Source organism: Cyprinodon tularosa, unplaced genomic scaffold, assembly GCF_016077235.1.
Source record: "Cyprinodon tularosa strain WSP-4 unplaced genomic scaffold, ASM1607723v1 ctg194, whole genome shotgun sequence".
Classification (NCBI taxonomy): domain Eukaryota; kingdom Metazoa; phylum Chordata; class Actinopteri; order Cyprinodontiformes; family Cyprinodontidae; genus Cyprinodon; species Cyprinodon tularosa.
Window position 1 is genome coordinate 101,246 of NW_024038699.1, and position 15,301 is coordinate 116,546.

The 15,301-nt window shown below is 38.0% G+C and overlaps 1 protein-coding gene across 1 annotated transcript in view; it reads left to right on the plus strand.

Moving 5' to 3' along the window:
• Nucleotides 1-11,412, plus strand: part of tbx21 (T-box transcription factor 21) — a 28,402-nt gene extending 16,990 nt beyond the window's left edge. Inside the window, exons 2-6 of the mRNA XM_038283424.1 lie at nt 3,078-3,232; nt 7,845-7,966; nt 8,181-8,339; nt 9,953-10,014; nt 10,351-11,412. Coding sequence (XP_038139352.1) covers nt 3,078-3,232; nt 7,845-7,966; nt 8,181-8,339; nt 9,953-10,014; nt 10,351-11,143 — 1,291 coding nt within the window. The 3' untranslated portion in view covers nt 11,144-11,412. The remainder of the gene's footprint in view (nt 1-3,077; nt 3,233-7,844; nt 7,967-8,180; nt 8,340-9,952; nt 10,015-10,350) is intronic.
• The last annotated feature ends 3,889 nt before the right edge of the window (nt 11,413-15,301 follow it).

The window sequence follows — 15,301 nt, forward strand, 5'->3', positions numbered from 1 at the left end:
CGTCGGACAGATTGGGAGATCCCAGCTCTCGCTGCAACCGTACGCTGGAATGACCCAGATGCAAAAAAGTGCAACGTTGCAAGGAGTTTCGTGATATCTGGTATTGCGTGGGTACTCCTTGTGGCTGGCTCCAAATCCATTCGGAGTTCCCCCAACAGCTCCAAAATGGCAATGCTGGATAAACGATATGTTTTGATGATCGTTTCCTCGTTCATTCCAAAAATATTCACACGGAGTGAAAAAATGCGTTCTCTGCGTCTCCTTGCTTCATTTCAATGTCTCCTTCTTGCGGCAATAACCGCTGCCATGTGTGCGCAATTACGCATACAGACCATTTGCACCTTCTTTTGAAACGTGTTAAATATAGAGTCAGATACCGTTAGCAAAATTGCTTTCAGGTTTGATAAATCACTTTGCGAGTGCTAAATTAATATATTTACATGTTCTCCTCCCACAAGACGCACTTTTGCGTGTAAACGCCCTATATTGAATATTCATTGCAGAAAAAGTACTAAATGGATAAGAGACGCTATTTAGCACGTTTTAAAGACCAAATCCTTTTAGCACGCTGTTGATAGATCAGTTTGTACATTTTTTAGCGTGCGCAGTGAAATAGCTCACGTTTTAATACACGCAAACCTTTGATAAATCCGGCCCATTGTCGCAAGAAGGAGACATCGAAATGAAGCAAGGAGACGCAGAGAACGCATTTTTTTCACTCCGTGTGAATGTTTTTGGAATGAATGAGGAAACGATCATCAAAACATATCGTTTATCCAGCATTGCCATTTTGGAGCTGTTGGGGGAACTCCGAATGGATTTGGAGCCAGCCACAAGGAGGACCCACGCAATACCAGATATCACAAAACTCCTTGAAACATTGCACTTTTTTGCATCTGGGATCTCCCAATCTCGTTTTTCAGAAGTGCTGTCCGACGTTCTAAATGCCCCCCCTGACGCCATATCGGAGAACCCCGACTTCCCACTTTTTTTTTTTTTTTTTTTTTTTTTTTTTTACTGCAGTGAAGTAGAAATTCAGCCACATACCACCTTAGGGAATAAAGGTTTTGGAGGGGGTGGGGGTGTTACTGTAAGATTAAAATTTCTTGATGCACTAGTTTGCACAAACTACAAACTACTTTGCGCAAAACCATCATTTAAATAGGGTGTCTCCAACAGTTTTGCACCTGCCACCAGTTACGCAATCGCTCTTGTTAAATCACCCGCAAACCATAGTTCAGCCCCTCGCGCAAAATTCCAGTTTGCGAGCGCAAATTACTGCACGCAAAATTGGATCTTGATAAATCCGGCCCTAAAAGTATTGGCAAAGTCAGCTGGGTAGCCTATGTATGGATGGGAAGTGGGGACTTAAAAGCTGATAACAATATTTTATGTTGTAACTATTATAGGGATGATAAAAAGTGTTTAAACAATTGCATTTTTTTATAATATATATTATATTGCTATGACTTAACACCACTGCTTCTAACAGAACAAACAACACAGTTTACTCATTATTACATAGTTAGGCTGGTACCTCAGGACACCAGAATCAGAAATACTTTAATAATCCCAGAGGGAAATTACTTTTGTTACACGCTCTAGTTACAGTTTTACATGATATATACACACATCCAACTATACAATATAATAAAGATAAAAAATAAGAATAAAAAGAGATAAAATATATATACACATATAGCTCTTTTATATATATATCTGTACGTACACCAGTTAAATTAGGCAGGGTTATTTTCTCGATTTACATCATATTTTTAATAATTGTGATATGTATTCCTGCTCTCATGGAAATATTTAAATAAAAATAGACAGTTAAGTAAAATAGTTAGTAAACATACTTTTTTACATAATAACACAATAATTGTCCGTTGTACCCTATGTAGGTCTAGATAACTCACTGGTTGGTATTGAAAAAATGGTTTCATATCCTTAACCAAATGGGTTCCTCTTTCTGCCCAGAGCTATCTTGCAGCAAACTTACAAGGTCAGTTTGGGGCCAATATTTAACCTGGAAGCAATTCCATCCCATACTCACCAATTATTTAAACGAGGGATCTTCAACGTTTTCCAGGCCAAGGACCCCCAAACTGATGGCGAGATGGAGGGGGGACCCCTAAATATATATATTGTCTGAAATTGTGTTATATCAAACTGGTCCTATAGTCACTCTATTACATATGAAGTAATTTAACGAACGTAATTTCACCCTTGGATTATTCAAGTATTTCTGATTCCTCATTGATGGGACAGGTGTTGTGAATGAAACGGTGCCCAGAGACTGAAAGACATCTTCTGCCTTCATTTATCTGTTTACTACAGTGCTGAATTTATTTTAATGTGGATTTAAAGACTTTTCAATTAATGGAAGCAATTGCAGGGGGGAATATTAAAAAAAAGTCTATTCAAGCAAAACTTTCACAACACCCCCATGCAGTACCTCCGTGGACCCCCTAGGGGTCACAGACCCCCCTGTTGAAGACGTCGGATTGAAAACGTTTCTCACCTGCATATAAATATTTACTTAGAAAATAAATAAAAATTCAGCAAGAATTTAAAGTGAAATCAGGATTGGAAAGTGGAGATAGGAAATGAAAGTTCCTTCTCAACCACAAACATCTGGATACAGATGACAGCAGTGCTGCTGTCGCCCCTTTGATGGGACACCCTCATTGATCTCTGTCAGTCTGGGTTACAAAAAGAGATCTTTTAAGAGGAAGCAAAACAAAGTATAGCCGATCTGCACACAAACTGAACAGTTCGACACAAATATTTATTACAACCACATCTATAAACACTTCCAAATTTCTCAGTTTTCTGAGGGTTATAATTTTACCAGATTAACACTCCACCTTGACAATTTAACCAGAACCAGTTAATACTTGATTTCAGGCTATGACAGAGGAGTAGGATGCTATCCAGTGTAGAAAAAGGAGATCTGATGTTTGCAGATTAGTATTTGAGAGTATCACATATGCGCAGCTTAAATGCTTTATTTGACCCCACATGATGTATGCAATAAAAAAAAATCTGATTAATATCCATGTGTGTTTATCAAGGAGGATGTTCCCCTTCCTGAGCTTCAACATCAGTGTTCTGGATCCATCGGCCCACTATAATGTCTATGTTGACGTGGTTCTGGCCGATCAGCACCACTGGAGGTACCAGGGAGGAAAATGGGTCCAATGTGGGAAAGCAGAGGGTAACATGCCAGGTAGGTTTCAAAGATTATATAAACTTGAGCCATATATGAAAACAGTAACCTGTCAATTTTATAAAACTAGATATTACTGGATTTTGTATTTATCTGAAAGCTTCAGGACAAGCATCGTTATCTAGTAAAAAATATATAATCTTTTCTAGCAGTTTCCCTGAACTTCTCAGCAAAATTAATGCATTTAATCCCACTTTCACCAAGAGCAGCATTAAAGTCATGCATAAATTATTTCACTACCACTTTAATCCAGGGATATGATATTATTTATTCTGAGACAGTGTTTCTTGCAAATCTGAATATTTTCCACTTTTTTTTAGGATAAAGTATGTATAAATATATATATATATATATATATATATATATATATATATATATATATATATATATATATATATATATATATATATATATATATATATATATATATATATACATTTTGCAAATATTTTTTTCTCAATTTAATCAAAGAATCTCATGAGAAACCATATTAATATAACTTTATACAAATAACTGCATCAGCACCTGTTAATAAGATACTTACCCGCCCTTGCAGCCAAAACTGATATGAAAAAAACTCAGAGTAATTTTCCTGAGCCCAGATGTTAAATTGTAGGTTAGATAACATGAGCTGGAATAAAACCCTTGTGTGACTCTTTGGAGAGCTGAGAAGTTTTCGTGTGTGCAACATGGAGGATCTCAAGGAAGTGGTTTGGGTAGCAGCACATCCTCAAGCAACAGAGGCGACAAGAACTTGCATCGTGATGCATAGGTTATTTCTTGTGGATGTTCTGGTGTTGCTTTAAGTCCTTTGCACACTTTTTGTTTGTTTGTTTGTTTTGGGCTTTGTGGATTTAACCATTTTACTGCAATTTAGCATGATCCTGATTTATTTCTCTTTCATTTTAAAGAAGCAGAAAATGGGTTAGGTGTGTTTTTTTAAAAGGACAATTACCTAACTGTTATATATATATATGTTATATATATATCTGGGAAAATAAGTCACATTAAGTTTTCCACTCTAGCCCATAGACATCACTGTAACCTGGACAATTGATTAATTATACAATTAAGCAGTCATTATATACTTTTGTACATACACTGCCTAGCTAAAGTGTTCATATTTTTTTACGTTTCTGCACATCATGAAAGCACCATCTCCACTGTGGCACATGGTGGTGGCAGCATCATGATCTGGGGAGGGTAATGTTCAACAGGGGAAATGATGGGCTAAATCAAATCAGATGAAGATATATAAAACGTATTCCCACCTACTTAACTTTTTTCACAGTTTGCCATGTTACACAGTTCAATGTATTCATTAGTTTTATGTCACCAACAGAAAGTGTTTCATGGCTTTGCCCACAAGTCTTACAGTTGTAGGTCTTTTGGGATATATATCAACCTCCTTGGATGCCAAGAAGGTGCAATTTTCTGTGCAGAATATCTGAAGCTCAGTTGATTTGGAAAAAGATCATCTCAAAACATTTACATTTTTAACTGTAGCAAGATATTCCAAACCAGATATAGGTCTGAACTTTAACTAGACCATTCTAAAACATGATAATTTTTTTAAACCAAGATTTTCCATGCAACTATCCTGCAACTTTTAGAACAATCTGTCTTTTAAAGGTCTAAAATAAATGATTTTAGAACTCAATCACATGCTGTGAATGATATTTAACCATCTGGTTCATGCTTGTTGGTGCAGAAATGCATCTAAAGTTGCAGGATCATGGCTCTTTTGTGCAGAAGTTTGGGACCCCTGATCCAAACCATTACAGTTCTGCTCGCTCTGCCTGAATGCAGATCAACTTAAGTCTTTTGCTGCCTCTAACAGATTTTCGTTCAGGATTTTCCTGATTTAAGCTCCATCTTCCCATCATCTTGGCCAGGCATGCTAAAGTCCAGTCCAGAGCTACTATCCTCCAACTCCAAATCAAATGAGTGGCTCATTACCGTGCCTCTGCTGAGCTAATTGAGGGATTTTGAGCCCTTAAATTCAGTTGTGTTAGAGAAGAGATACATCTAAAGTTACAATTTGGTAGCTCTTGAGGGCCGGAATTTAGAACCCATGTTCTAAGCCTATTTTCTCCGTCCATGCTAAAAAAAAACAGCATCCCCACAGCATCATGCTGTCACCAGGATCATCCTTTACAGTAAACAGTTATGTCAAACAAGCCCCTCTCTGAGGTAACCCTGGTTATTAATGAAACACAGAATGACGCTGCCACCCCCGTGTTTCACCAAGTGGATGGTATGTTACGAGTGAAGAAAAGTGTCACTCATCCAGGTAATATAGGGTTTTACGTAAAGAAAAAACAAGTCTATGTTTTGACTTATCTGCAGCAGTTTTGGTGCCTCATGAAATATTTGAAATCTGCTGAAAAAAACATTAAACACGGAAAAAAAGGTTTTGTCCTGACATCTGAAATGATCTCTGGTAACTCACCTTTTTAAAAGGTTTTTGGTCAGATGCAAAATGTAGGATATGAGTAAAACTATTGATACTTGATTTAATTGAATATCGTTGCTGCATTTATATCTCACACATCTCGATCTATCCTCCAGCGATTCACGTTTTTCATTTCACACCTGTGTAAAACACTTAAACATAAAAGTGAGTTTAACCAAGAATTGTTTTTTGTTTTTGCTCTATGATTGTTGATAGACCAAACCACAATTATCTAAATGAGAGGAACTTTAAGGTGTTGTCACACATCTGCCAGCTAGGGATAAGGTTCATGCTGATGTGCTAAAGTTGTGGAAACTGTGGTAAAGCAGCTTCTCTCAATTAGATTTAATAGTGCACTTCATGTGGTGCAAAATCAGGTTAGAAGGTCATTGTGGTGATGCTGTGAAAATTCACGCACTGCAGTTTGTATGAAATATCAAAGGTATTAAAAAATGCAGCAGCTACAGGCTGCAACCTTCATAATGGAGGTTATTTCCTTTTTTTATATTTTTATCATCTAAGAATGGCCTTTTCTGCATTGATAAAACAGTACAGATGGCTGAATGAAAAGTAACTATAAATTACATTTTATCATCTATGTATTTGTTATTACATCCGTTAAAAATGCAAAAACAAGCTGTCTGTTTTGAACCTTTTAAGCTATTTAACTAAAGTGTCTTATACAAATATTCCTACTCCTTAAAATTGTTCATAGTTTGTCTCAGTACAACAATTCTTACTGTATTGCAATTGTATTTTTTGACCTAGACATGCAACAAGCAGGACCTACCAAGAAGACCTGAATTATATCCCAGACAAAAGGACCTCCACTCAGAGAAGCTGACAGGAGGCCCACAGGGAATTATATTGGAGAGAATATAACTTCAGTTTAAGAATCTCTTGATAGCAGTAGGATTAGTCCTGCAGTCTTCAGATCTGGCCTTTATGGATATTTTAAGGAAGATATCAATTGCTAAACAAATCTATAAGAAATTTAAATCAAAGTTTGATCAAAGAAAGATTTTAAAAGAAATGAATATAAAGTATATTGGTCCAAATCCTAAATAGTATATGTACAGGAAAATCAACACTGCTTTTCCTAACAAACTAAACTAATAAACATGGTAGTGGCAGTATCATGCAAGCTTTTATTTGACAGGGTCAGGGAAGCTGGACCTTTGTTGGTCAAGATGTGCAAAGCGGATGTAGACACAACATAAAAAAGCTCCAGGTGTAATAGCAACTAACGATGCTTTTACAAAGAATGTACAAAAAAGTAAAAAAAAAAATAAAAAAAAATTGTTAAGCTTGTATAAGGTATACAAAACAGGAGCCTATCAGGTTACTGAATTAAAAAATTAAGAATAAAATATGTAGTAAACAGTTCCACTGAAAATAAATTGAAAACTAGAATTAAAAGACAGTGTATGGTGCTCTGTCTATTTAGTTTCAATAAAGTGGACATGAAAAGTGATATAGTTCTCGGGGTTTCTGGTTGCTCTCGGAGGTACGTTAAAACGGTTCTATGCAGTACATTTACACACAAAAGCCTTGCCCACCTACTATGCTAACTGCTAAGATGTCTTTTTCTCCCATATTACTTATATTTTGCATCATAAGCTCCACTTTTCTTATATCATGTCCTCACCTTCCAAACACAGCAGGAAAGTTATGCTGCTCCATCGTGCAGCATGGCTACATGATCGCTATTCAGGAGTTTACTAGTGTTTATATTTGCAAACAGAACAGCATGAAGTCCATTCTACATCCTTGACACCATTAATCAACGTAAATGATTACAGACCGAAACTGGATCGATTGATGATTCTGCTGTACTCTTTAATTACTTTAGCAAATGAATAACTTTAATAGCAAATCTGCAAATAGCTAATTTAATAGCTCTGCTAAAGAACTAATAGTGGCACCCTCTATTGGAACATTATAACATTAAAAGGAATTCCTTTTAAGTGAAAAACTATTAATTAATCTGATACAGCCAATTTTGACCTAATAAAACATTACATGACAACTAATTGTAGGTTTAGTATTTGTTTGCCTCCATACCTCCATACAAAGATAAACAAACGGGAAAAGGTTCAATTGATATGAATACTTTTATAAGACGCTGTCCCTGATTACCTACTTTTGTGATTGCAGGGAACAGGATGTACATGCATCCCGACTCTCCTAACTCAGGGGCTCATTGGATGAGACAAGAAGTGTCGTTCAGCAAACTCAAGCTCACCAACAACAAAGGCAGCAACAACAATGTGGCACAGGTATCCCTGCCTTCTTTTTTTCCTAAATTCCATCTCATAAATCCAAGAGTTAATTGCAATACTTTTTATTTATTAATTTGAGCTTTTTGCTATGCATGAATATTATCTAGCCATCACATGTAGTTAAAATCCCAAAGTTATTTTGTAAAAGTGCTCAATTAACACCGGAATTTTCTATCAAGGTTATGTGTGTTTATTCTGTTTTTGCCTTTAGATGATTGTGCTTCAGTCGTTACACAAGTACCAACCGCGTCTTCACATTGTGGAGGTGAAGGAGGATGGCTCAGAGGATCCCTTCCTGTCCTCAAAAGCTCAGACGTTTGTCTTTTCAGAGACGCAGTTCATCGCTGTCACTGCGTATCAGAATGCAGACGTAAGATTTTTATACTTACTGCTCATTTTGGTTTCATTAATTGCTTATTTTAGTTTTTGTTAAAGTCCATGCATGGTTCTGATTCCTGCATACATTCATGCAGTACTGTGAAAAAGTATTTGCACCCATTCAGATTTTTTTTTCTCACACTCAAATTTTCAACATCAAACAAATATTTAATTTATTCATAGAATGAGGTATCAATTCTTACCTGACCCAATGTTAAAAAGTAAATGTCCCCTGAACATTAGACTGCTTTTTCTGTGCTGTGGAGGAAATGTTGTGGTGTTTTTGCAGAAATGAGCCACACTGGAGGGTTGCTGAGCAAAAACGAGCTGATTAAAGTCATGATTAAAGTAAAAACTTTAGCTAGGTAATTCCAAAACCATTATTTTTAGCTTTTCAGTGGTCGACTTGCTAGTGTGCTTTTTGATCAGTCTCAGATGCAACACTTTTTAAGGTTACAAATTGTCGAAATCATGGTTTCATTCAATATAAGTTGTGTCCTTAAGCAGTGAAACAGTCACAGACCATCACTTTTCTACCACTATATTTTAATTCTAATAATTATTAGCTATATTTGTTTTTTGGCATGAAAAACTTGAAGTGCATTGAAGCTTTCTGGGGGAACCATTTCTGGCTGGTCTCATTTAGATGCTGGTTGTTGTGGTTAATGCTCACCAGGCTGGGTTCTTCCTGCACTTTTAATGCAGGCTCTTTATTTAATCCTTATATTATGTAGCAAAAATCTAATCTTATCTGCAATTTTTGAGTAATTTTGTTGGGATAGCCATTACTCACCACATTCTCCTGTGTTTCATGTTTTCTACATTTGTGGATAACAACACTTACAGTAGTAGCCATTAAATGGTCCCTCCCAGTCAAACCCCAGCCGAATGGAAGCCCACTTCCCTCCAACTCATAGCAAAATCCCCTCCAACTTCCAGCCACTGGAGTGACCCCCCTCTTGCATTTTTTTTTTAATCTGACTCCACACTTTCATTGAATTATAAGGTCTGACCAGGAGATGACGCTTCTCTTTTGGTCTTATAATATTGATGTTTAAAAAGGAATTGTAGGGGAAAGTGGGGAAATTAATGCAGGCTCTATCTAGAGCCTTTATTTAATCCTTAAGTTATATAGTAATAGACTAATCGTATTAATTACTTTTAGCAAATAAAAAATGTGGACTTCTTATTTTTTTCCCCAGGAAAGGGTTAATTAAGGTTGCATTTTTCACTCAATAATGAATAATGCAATCATTATTTACTGGCAGAAGAAATCTGCAATGGGGTAAATACATTTTCTCTGTACTGCACATGTATATTTTGCAACTGGTGCAACACATGTAAAGCTTAGACTCACTGACTTTGGTTTTATTAACAGCTATATTGTCTAAAACTTTTCTATGCCTAGTATAGACACGGCATCGGTTCTGTAGGTGTAATTTCCCACTTTGTGGTTCAACTTTTTCCAGCATGTTGACATTATTAATTATTAGTCAGTGACCTCCTCTCTAACTGCTCTCTTGTTTCTTCGTGTTAGTTGCTCACTCCTTCTCTTTTTCCTATGCCCACATTCTCTCGGCTGCCCTCCTCCTGTTCCCTACACAGATCACTCAGCTGAAAATAGACCATAACCCCTTCGCTAAAGGTTTCCGAGACAATTACGACACGTAAGTAATTCACAAAATGCTTGTGTTTGTAAAGGGAAACCAGAATCCTTTTTTTTTTTTTTTTTTGCTCTGGATTAAGAACATAGTGTGAACTCGTCCTAAATAATTCAACTGGATCAGTGCTTCTGCTGAAATGCCCTGAGTGCTCATGTCGCTTTTTTAATATTAGAATAGATGCAATTACTGCTCTGCTGCTGAGCATGCTGCAGTGAAAGGGTGTGAGGGGCTGTGAGATGTTTGATAGTTGTTTGAGGTTTGGGCAGGAAATAACACCTTCTTCTTTTTCCTCTTCCTCTCACACTCTCTTCTCTTCCCCTCCTCCTCCCTCCTGCCTAGGCTCTACGCTCCTCCCGACTCTGATCGCCTCACTCCTTCCCCTACAGAAGGCCAGCAGTTGCTACCAGGGACCTGCTACACTCAGGGTTACCTCTCTGAACAGTACATTAGCCCCCTGCAACAGAGCCGCTTCTATGGTCGTGAACCCATCTCCATGGGCCAGCAGCACAAGGATCCATCCTCTAGCCCTGGACCTCACAGTCGCTGGTATCTCCCCCCACAGCAGAGTGTGCCTCCAAACCGGCTTGACTTCACTTCCTCCTACGAGGGAGACTTTTCTGGAAATGGTTTCTACAAGCCATTTCCCCTTCAGACGTCTGCTCACCATGCGTTCAGCTACTACCCAGAGCATCCTTTTGCATCAAGCAGCGTGTCCGTATCAGCCGGTTCAGCTGGATGGAGCACAAGCAGGCCCACCCCACAGTATCCCAGCAAACCCACCCCCAGTCTGAGCTGGTTAAGACCCATTTCATCATCCTCTTCCTCCTCATCATCTTCCACACCCCCTGGCACCAGGCTGCACCCCCACTCCCTCCTGGAACCCCTGCAGCCACCTCTGCTGCAGGAAAAGCCAAAAGACTCTGCAGGAGCTGCAGCGGAGGACCCCTGGCTCGAGCCACCCTCCACCAAATCAGCAGACTCGGCCGATTCGGGCCTGTATGAGGGGAACAAGAAGAGGAGGGTGTCTCGCTACACGTCCAGCACTGAAAACTCCCCACCTCCATGTGCCGGGGAGGTCTGTGAAAAAGACAACAGCAGCGATCCAGACTACTATGGTTATTACACCCACTGAGGGCATGACATTCTGTTGCAAACATTTCCAAACGCCCTCTCACAGCGCCCTGAGTATGCAGAGGCTGTTAGGGCATGATGAAGAGCTAAAACAGTCCAACCAGAACAACATGACGTAAACCCTCACAGTGAAGACTTCCACACCACAAAGTTTCATCTCACAAGTGTCAAATGATCACAGGAGAAACTCCGAAGTACAGTGACAAAGCGAATAAAGGTGGATGTGACTGGAACTCTGGCCTAAAGTCACATAAACACCAAACAGATGTACAGAGGTGTGACTTCAGTCTTTGGAACATCTGGAGATTCTAGAAAAAGAAATAAACATCTGCATATCTGCCTGCTGACAGATGCCTGCAGGGATTGTCTGTTCTTTGTGCATCAAACACTGTCTGGCTGCTTTGCCATCTTTCGTCTGCGTCTTTCTTCGCACCCACAACCATTCAGACCTTTCCTCCCTGTGTGTTCATGTTCATTTTCCAGTAAGGTTCTGTGCAGAAACTGGTTAGTTAAAAAAAACCTCTGTCATCTAAAAATTCAGACTCACATTAAAAGATTCAGTTCCTACTTGTGGTGCTAGAGGAGCATTGCAAGCAGTCGGTGCACAGATCAGACCAGTTTCTGTGTCCTTAATGTGGTTGGTAAAGGCAGAATAAGATAAGCAGACATCTGGAAGTTATCTAACGTATGTCAGTGACCATTCATGCACAATGTTTATTCACACACCTGAGTTTGAAACAAAGGCAGGATCAGCACCTTGCAAATTTCTTCAGCAAAGTTTTCTAATTGTCCTTTTGGGGCCACTAAGGGATTCTGTTAAGAGCAGCACAAAATAGTGAGTTGTATTTTAGTTTAAAAACTATTTTACAATAATTGTTTTTAATTTTACGAAAAATCTGAATGGTGTGGCATGCTTTTTTCCTCAAAAACTTGCAGAGTGAAAAAAAGAATTCATGCATCTTTTGCATCTTCTTGAGCATATTTAGTTGTAACTAAATATGCATAAGTAGATGCAAAAGATGCATGCATTTTTTTTTACTTTAGAGCCAACTGAAATTATGTCTGTGTTCAGGATGTGCATCAAGGGAGTGAAATCCTTGCCCATTATTCTGTGCAAAAGCATCTTAATTTTCAAGTCTTGTCTAAAATCTCTTCATTAGATTTAATTCTTAGCCATTCTTCACTGAAAAGGTGAACCCCTGCCACGCGTCTAAAGTCTTTTGCAGCATGATGCCGCCACAATAGTTTTTCACAGAGGTGGTGGTGTGTTCAGGATGCCAAGTTTGCAGCTTCACCGACTGTTTTGCATGAAGTGAAATTTCATGCAAAGTGAAATTTTATATGATTGTGTCCAACCAGTGGACCTTCTCTAGACCAGCAGATCTTCTTTAGATCAGTGGATCTTCAATTGTGCTGTTCTTCTTACCACATTGACGCCAGGTTTGCTGATTGTTCAACTGATAGCTCTACTGCAAGTCATTCACAGCAATCAATTTCTTCCTTGCTACTTTTCTGATTAATGCTCCTCTTGCACAGCCTGTCTTGGTAGGCTTACACTTGTTCCTCACTGTTTTTTAGATGACAGAGTAAGAATTGCTCTTTAAGACACCAAAAATTAAGGTATTGCTTTAAACTTAATGACTTAAACTTCTTAATTTATTTATCCCAGACCTGTCCGCTGTGTTCCTTTATGCTTCTTTTGCTGCATCAGAGTAAAAGATCAAAGTTGTTGGCTAAAAAGTAATTCAGATGTATTTTAGTTCTTTAAAAACGCATCCAAAAAGAAGAACACACACAGGGTTTCTCGTGCACAATCCAAATATTCTGACCTTAACAGCTAGTAGGTATGAAAAAGCTCCTGCCATCAAACAAATAAAACCCCAGTCAATATGATGCCCTGTAACTACAAAGCAGTACCATCAAGGGAAGCAGACAATCTTTAAAAGCACAGAGAGAAGGTAAAACTTCTGCAGATCAGTAGATAGCGGGCTGTGGAGGACACCCCCGTACAACTGTATTAAACTGACGAGGCTCTGTCAGCCTCAGACCACAATAAACAGGAAGCACAAAGTGACCAGACCGACACTCTATATTTCCCCCCTGGTCTCAGGACCCATCATGTGGTGACGCTGGTTGACAGAGACCCGGCTCGCAGCGTGGTGACAGAAATAAAGAGTGAGGCTAAAGTCGGGGCTAATCAGAGATCTGCTCCTCACTCCTCACCAGGTGTGCTAACCGCCTCAGACAACACCGGAGGCGACAGGAAGGCAGCTAGTGCCACCTATCAGGAAACGTCAGGGTTTACTGAGCACGCTCAAATTATTTACAGATGTATAACATACCTGTATGTTAGTTAAATTTTAATGTTACAATACCATGTTTACGTTTTCCCTTAATATAAGTTTCACAATAAATATTCGAACCCATTTCTAATACAATGTCGATAAGAGCAAAGGAGGTTACTTCAATACAGCCTACATACCCTACATAAGTAAATAAACATTATCTAAACAAGTTTAACCCATTTAGTTATTAAGCAACTGTTTTAGTGTCCAGTTTGATCAAAATAGCACAATTAAAGTTGCTTTTACTAAAAAAAAAGCTACAACTCCCTCTTGGTGTGGAATTAGTCTAAGCTAACTAGCATTAGCTTTTGCATTATTTATTTGTTGCTGTAGCTGTTTCTAATTATGTGAATGCTATGACACCGCAACTTGTTACAAATAAAGCCATTTTCTTTTAACATCGCATGGAACAGACAAGATACAAACATAATTTATGAGAAACACCGTTAAGAGTTATCCTAATAAAACTGAAGTCACTTATAGGGACAAAAAGTTACTGTTACTATTTTTAACTTTGCAAGCACAGACTGTGAAGCTTTTCAATAGGATTTTATACAGGGTAGGCAACATGATATACTGTTTTTATTATTTTTGTTAATAAAAATCTAAAAAGTATTACATGCATATGATTACAGCTGCTTTTACTAGAGCCATTTTTTCATGCAGTTACAGCTTCCAGTTTATGGAATCAACAGTTGGTATTTGGTTTTATTGTACTCAAAGAAAAGCAATGCATCCAACTCCTGAAAGGAAAGTTTGATTCTGAAATCCAGGCTTTGTTGTTCTGAATTTTAAAGGAATCCATACAGACACAAAGGCATGATAATCTATTTAACAGTAAAAAGGTGCTGAAAACAGAGCAGATTTAAAATAAAAATGTATTTTTTTCCTGTTTTACATTTCTAAAAGGTGTTGTTTTTTTTTATTTGATATATTCATGCTTGTTGAATGACTCTTGGGTAATATTGATGTATTTTTTCATGTTTTAAGAGCAATTAAAAGTTTTAAACGAGTTGAAGGTAAGGGTGCTTTTGCAGAATTAAAGGGAGAAAAGTGTCAAAGGATCGCTGGCCTGCAGATATATCACTTTATTTTTTGTTTTCCTATAGTCTCTGTGGTATACAGATGACATTTCAAATCCCACATTAAACAGCTGCATGAAAAATGCTGTGAGATACCTCAGGAAGGACCTTGTTAAATTTTACCCAGTGAACCAAAATCTCCAGTGTTAACCTGCTTGTCTCTTTAATGTTCCCATTGTTTTCTCCTGTGGCACATTTCCCTCCTAAAAAAATAGATCTGCATTTCTGGAGATTTTGATGTATAATTTAAACAAAAACGACAAAAAAGATAGAGAATGAGGAAGGGAAGCTGCACAGGTAAAAACAACAAATGTTCATCTTTGTGTGTGATTGGTTTGTGCTGTTTAGGAAGAAGTTATTGTCCCTTTACTCATGAAAAGTTGACAGATTACAACCAGCATTTAAATAACAGTGGAGATTTGTCAAGGAGGAAAAAAAACAAACTTATTTATTTAACATGGCATATGTGTATATTTGTTTTTTATTCATGAAAATAAAGCTTTCACGTCTCAAAGTGTGTTTTGTTTGCTGTTTTGATAGAAAATAAAGAAAAGCACTGATGTCTTGTGCAAAAAAGATTTCCCTGCTGCATAACTTCTGGAAAACAAAGCCACTGTTTGCCTCGTCCCCTAAGCCTGGAGGATGAGGGTGAAGCTAACCACAGTTTTGGCCAAACTGCTCAGAACGGTAAGCAGGGTGAGTGCTCAAACAATTGTAGTACCATTTTAGAGG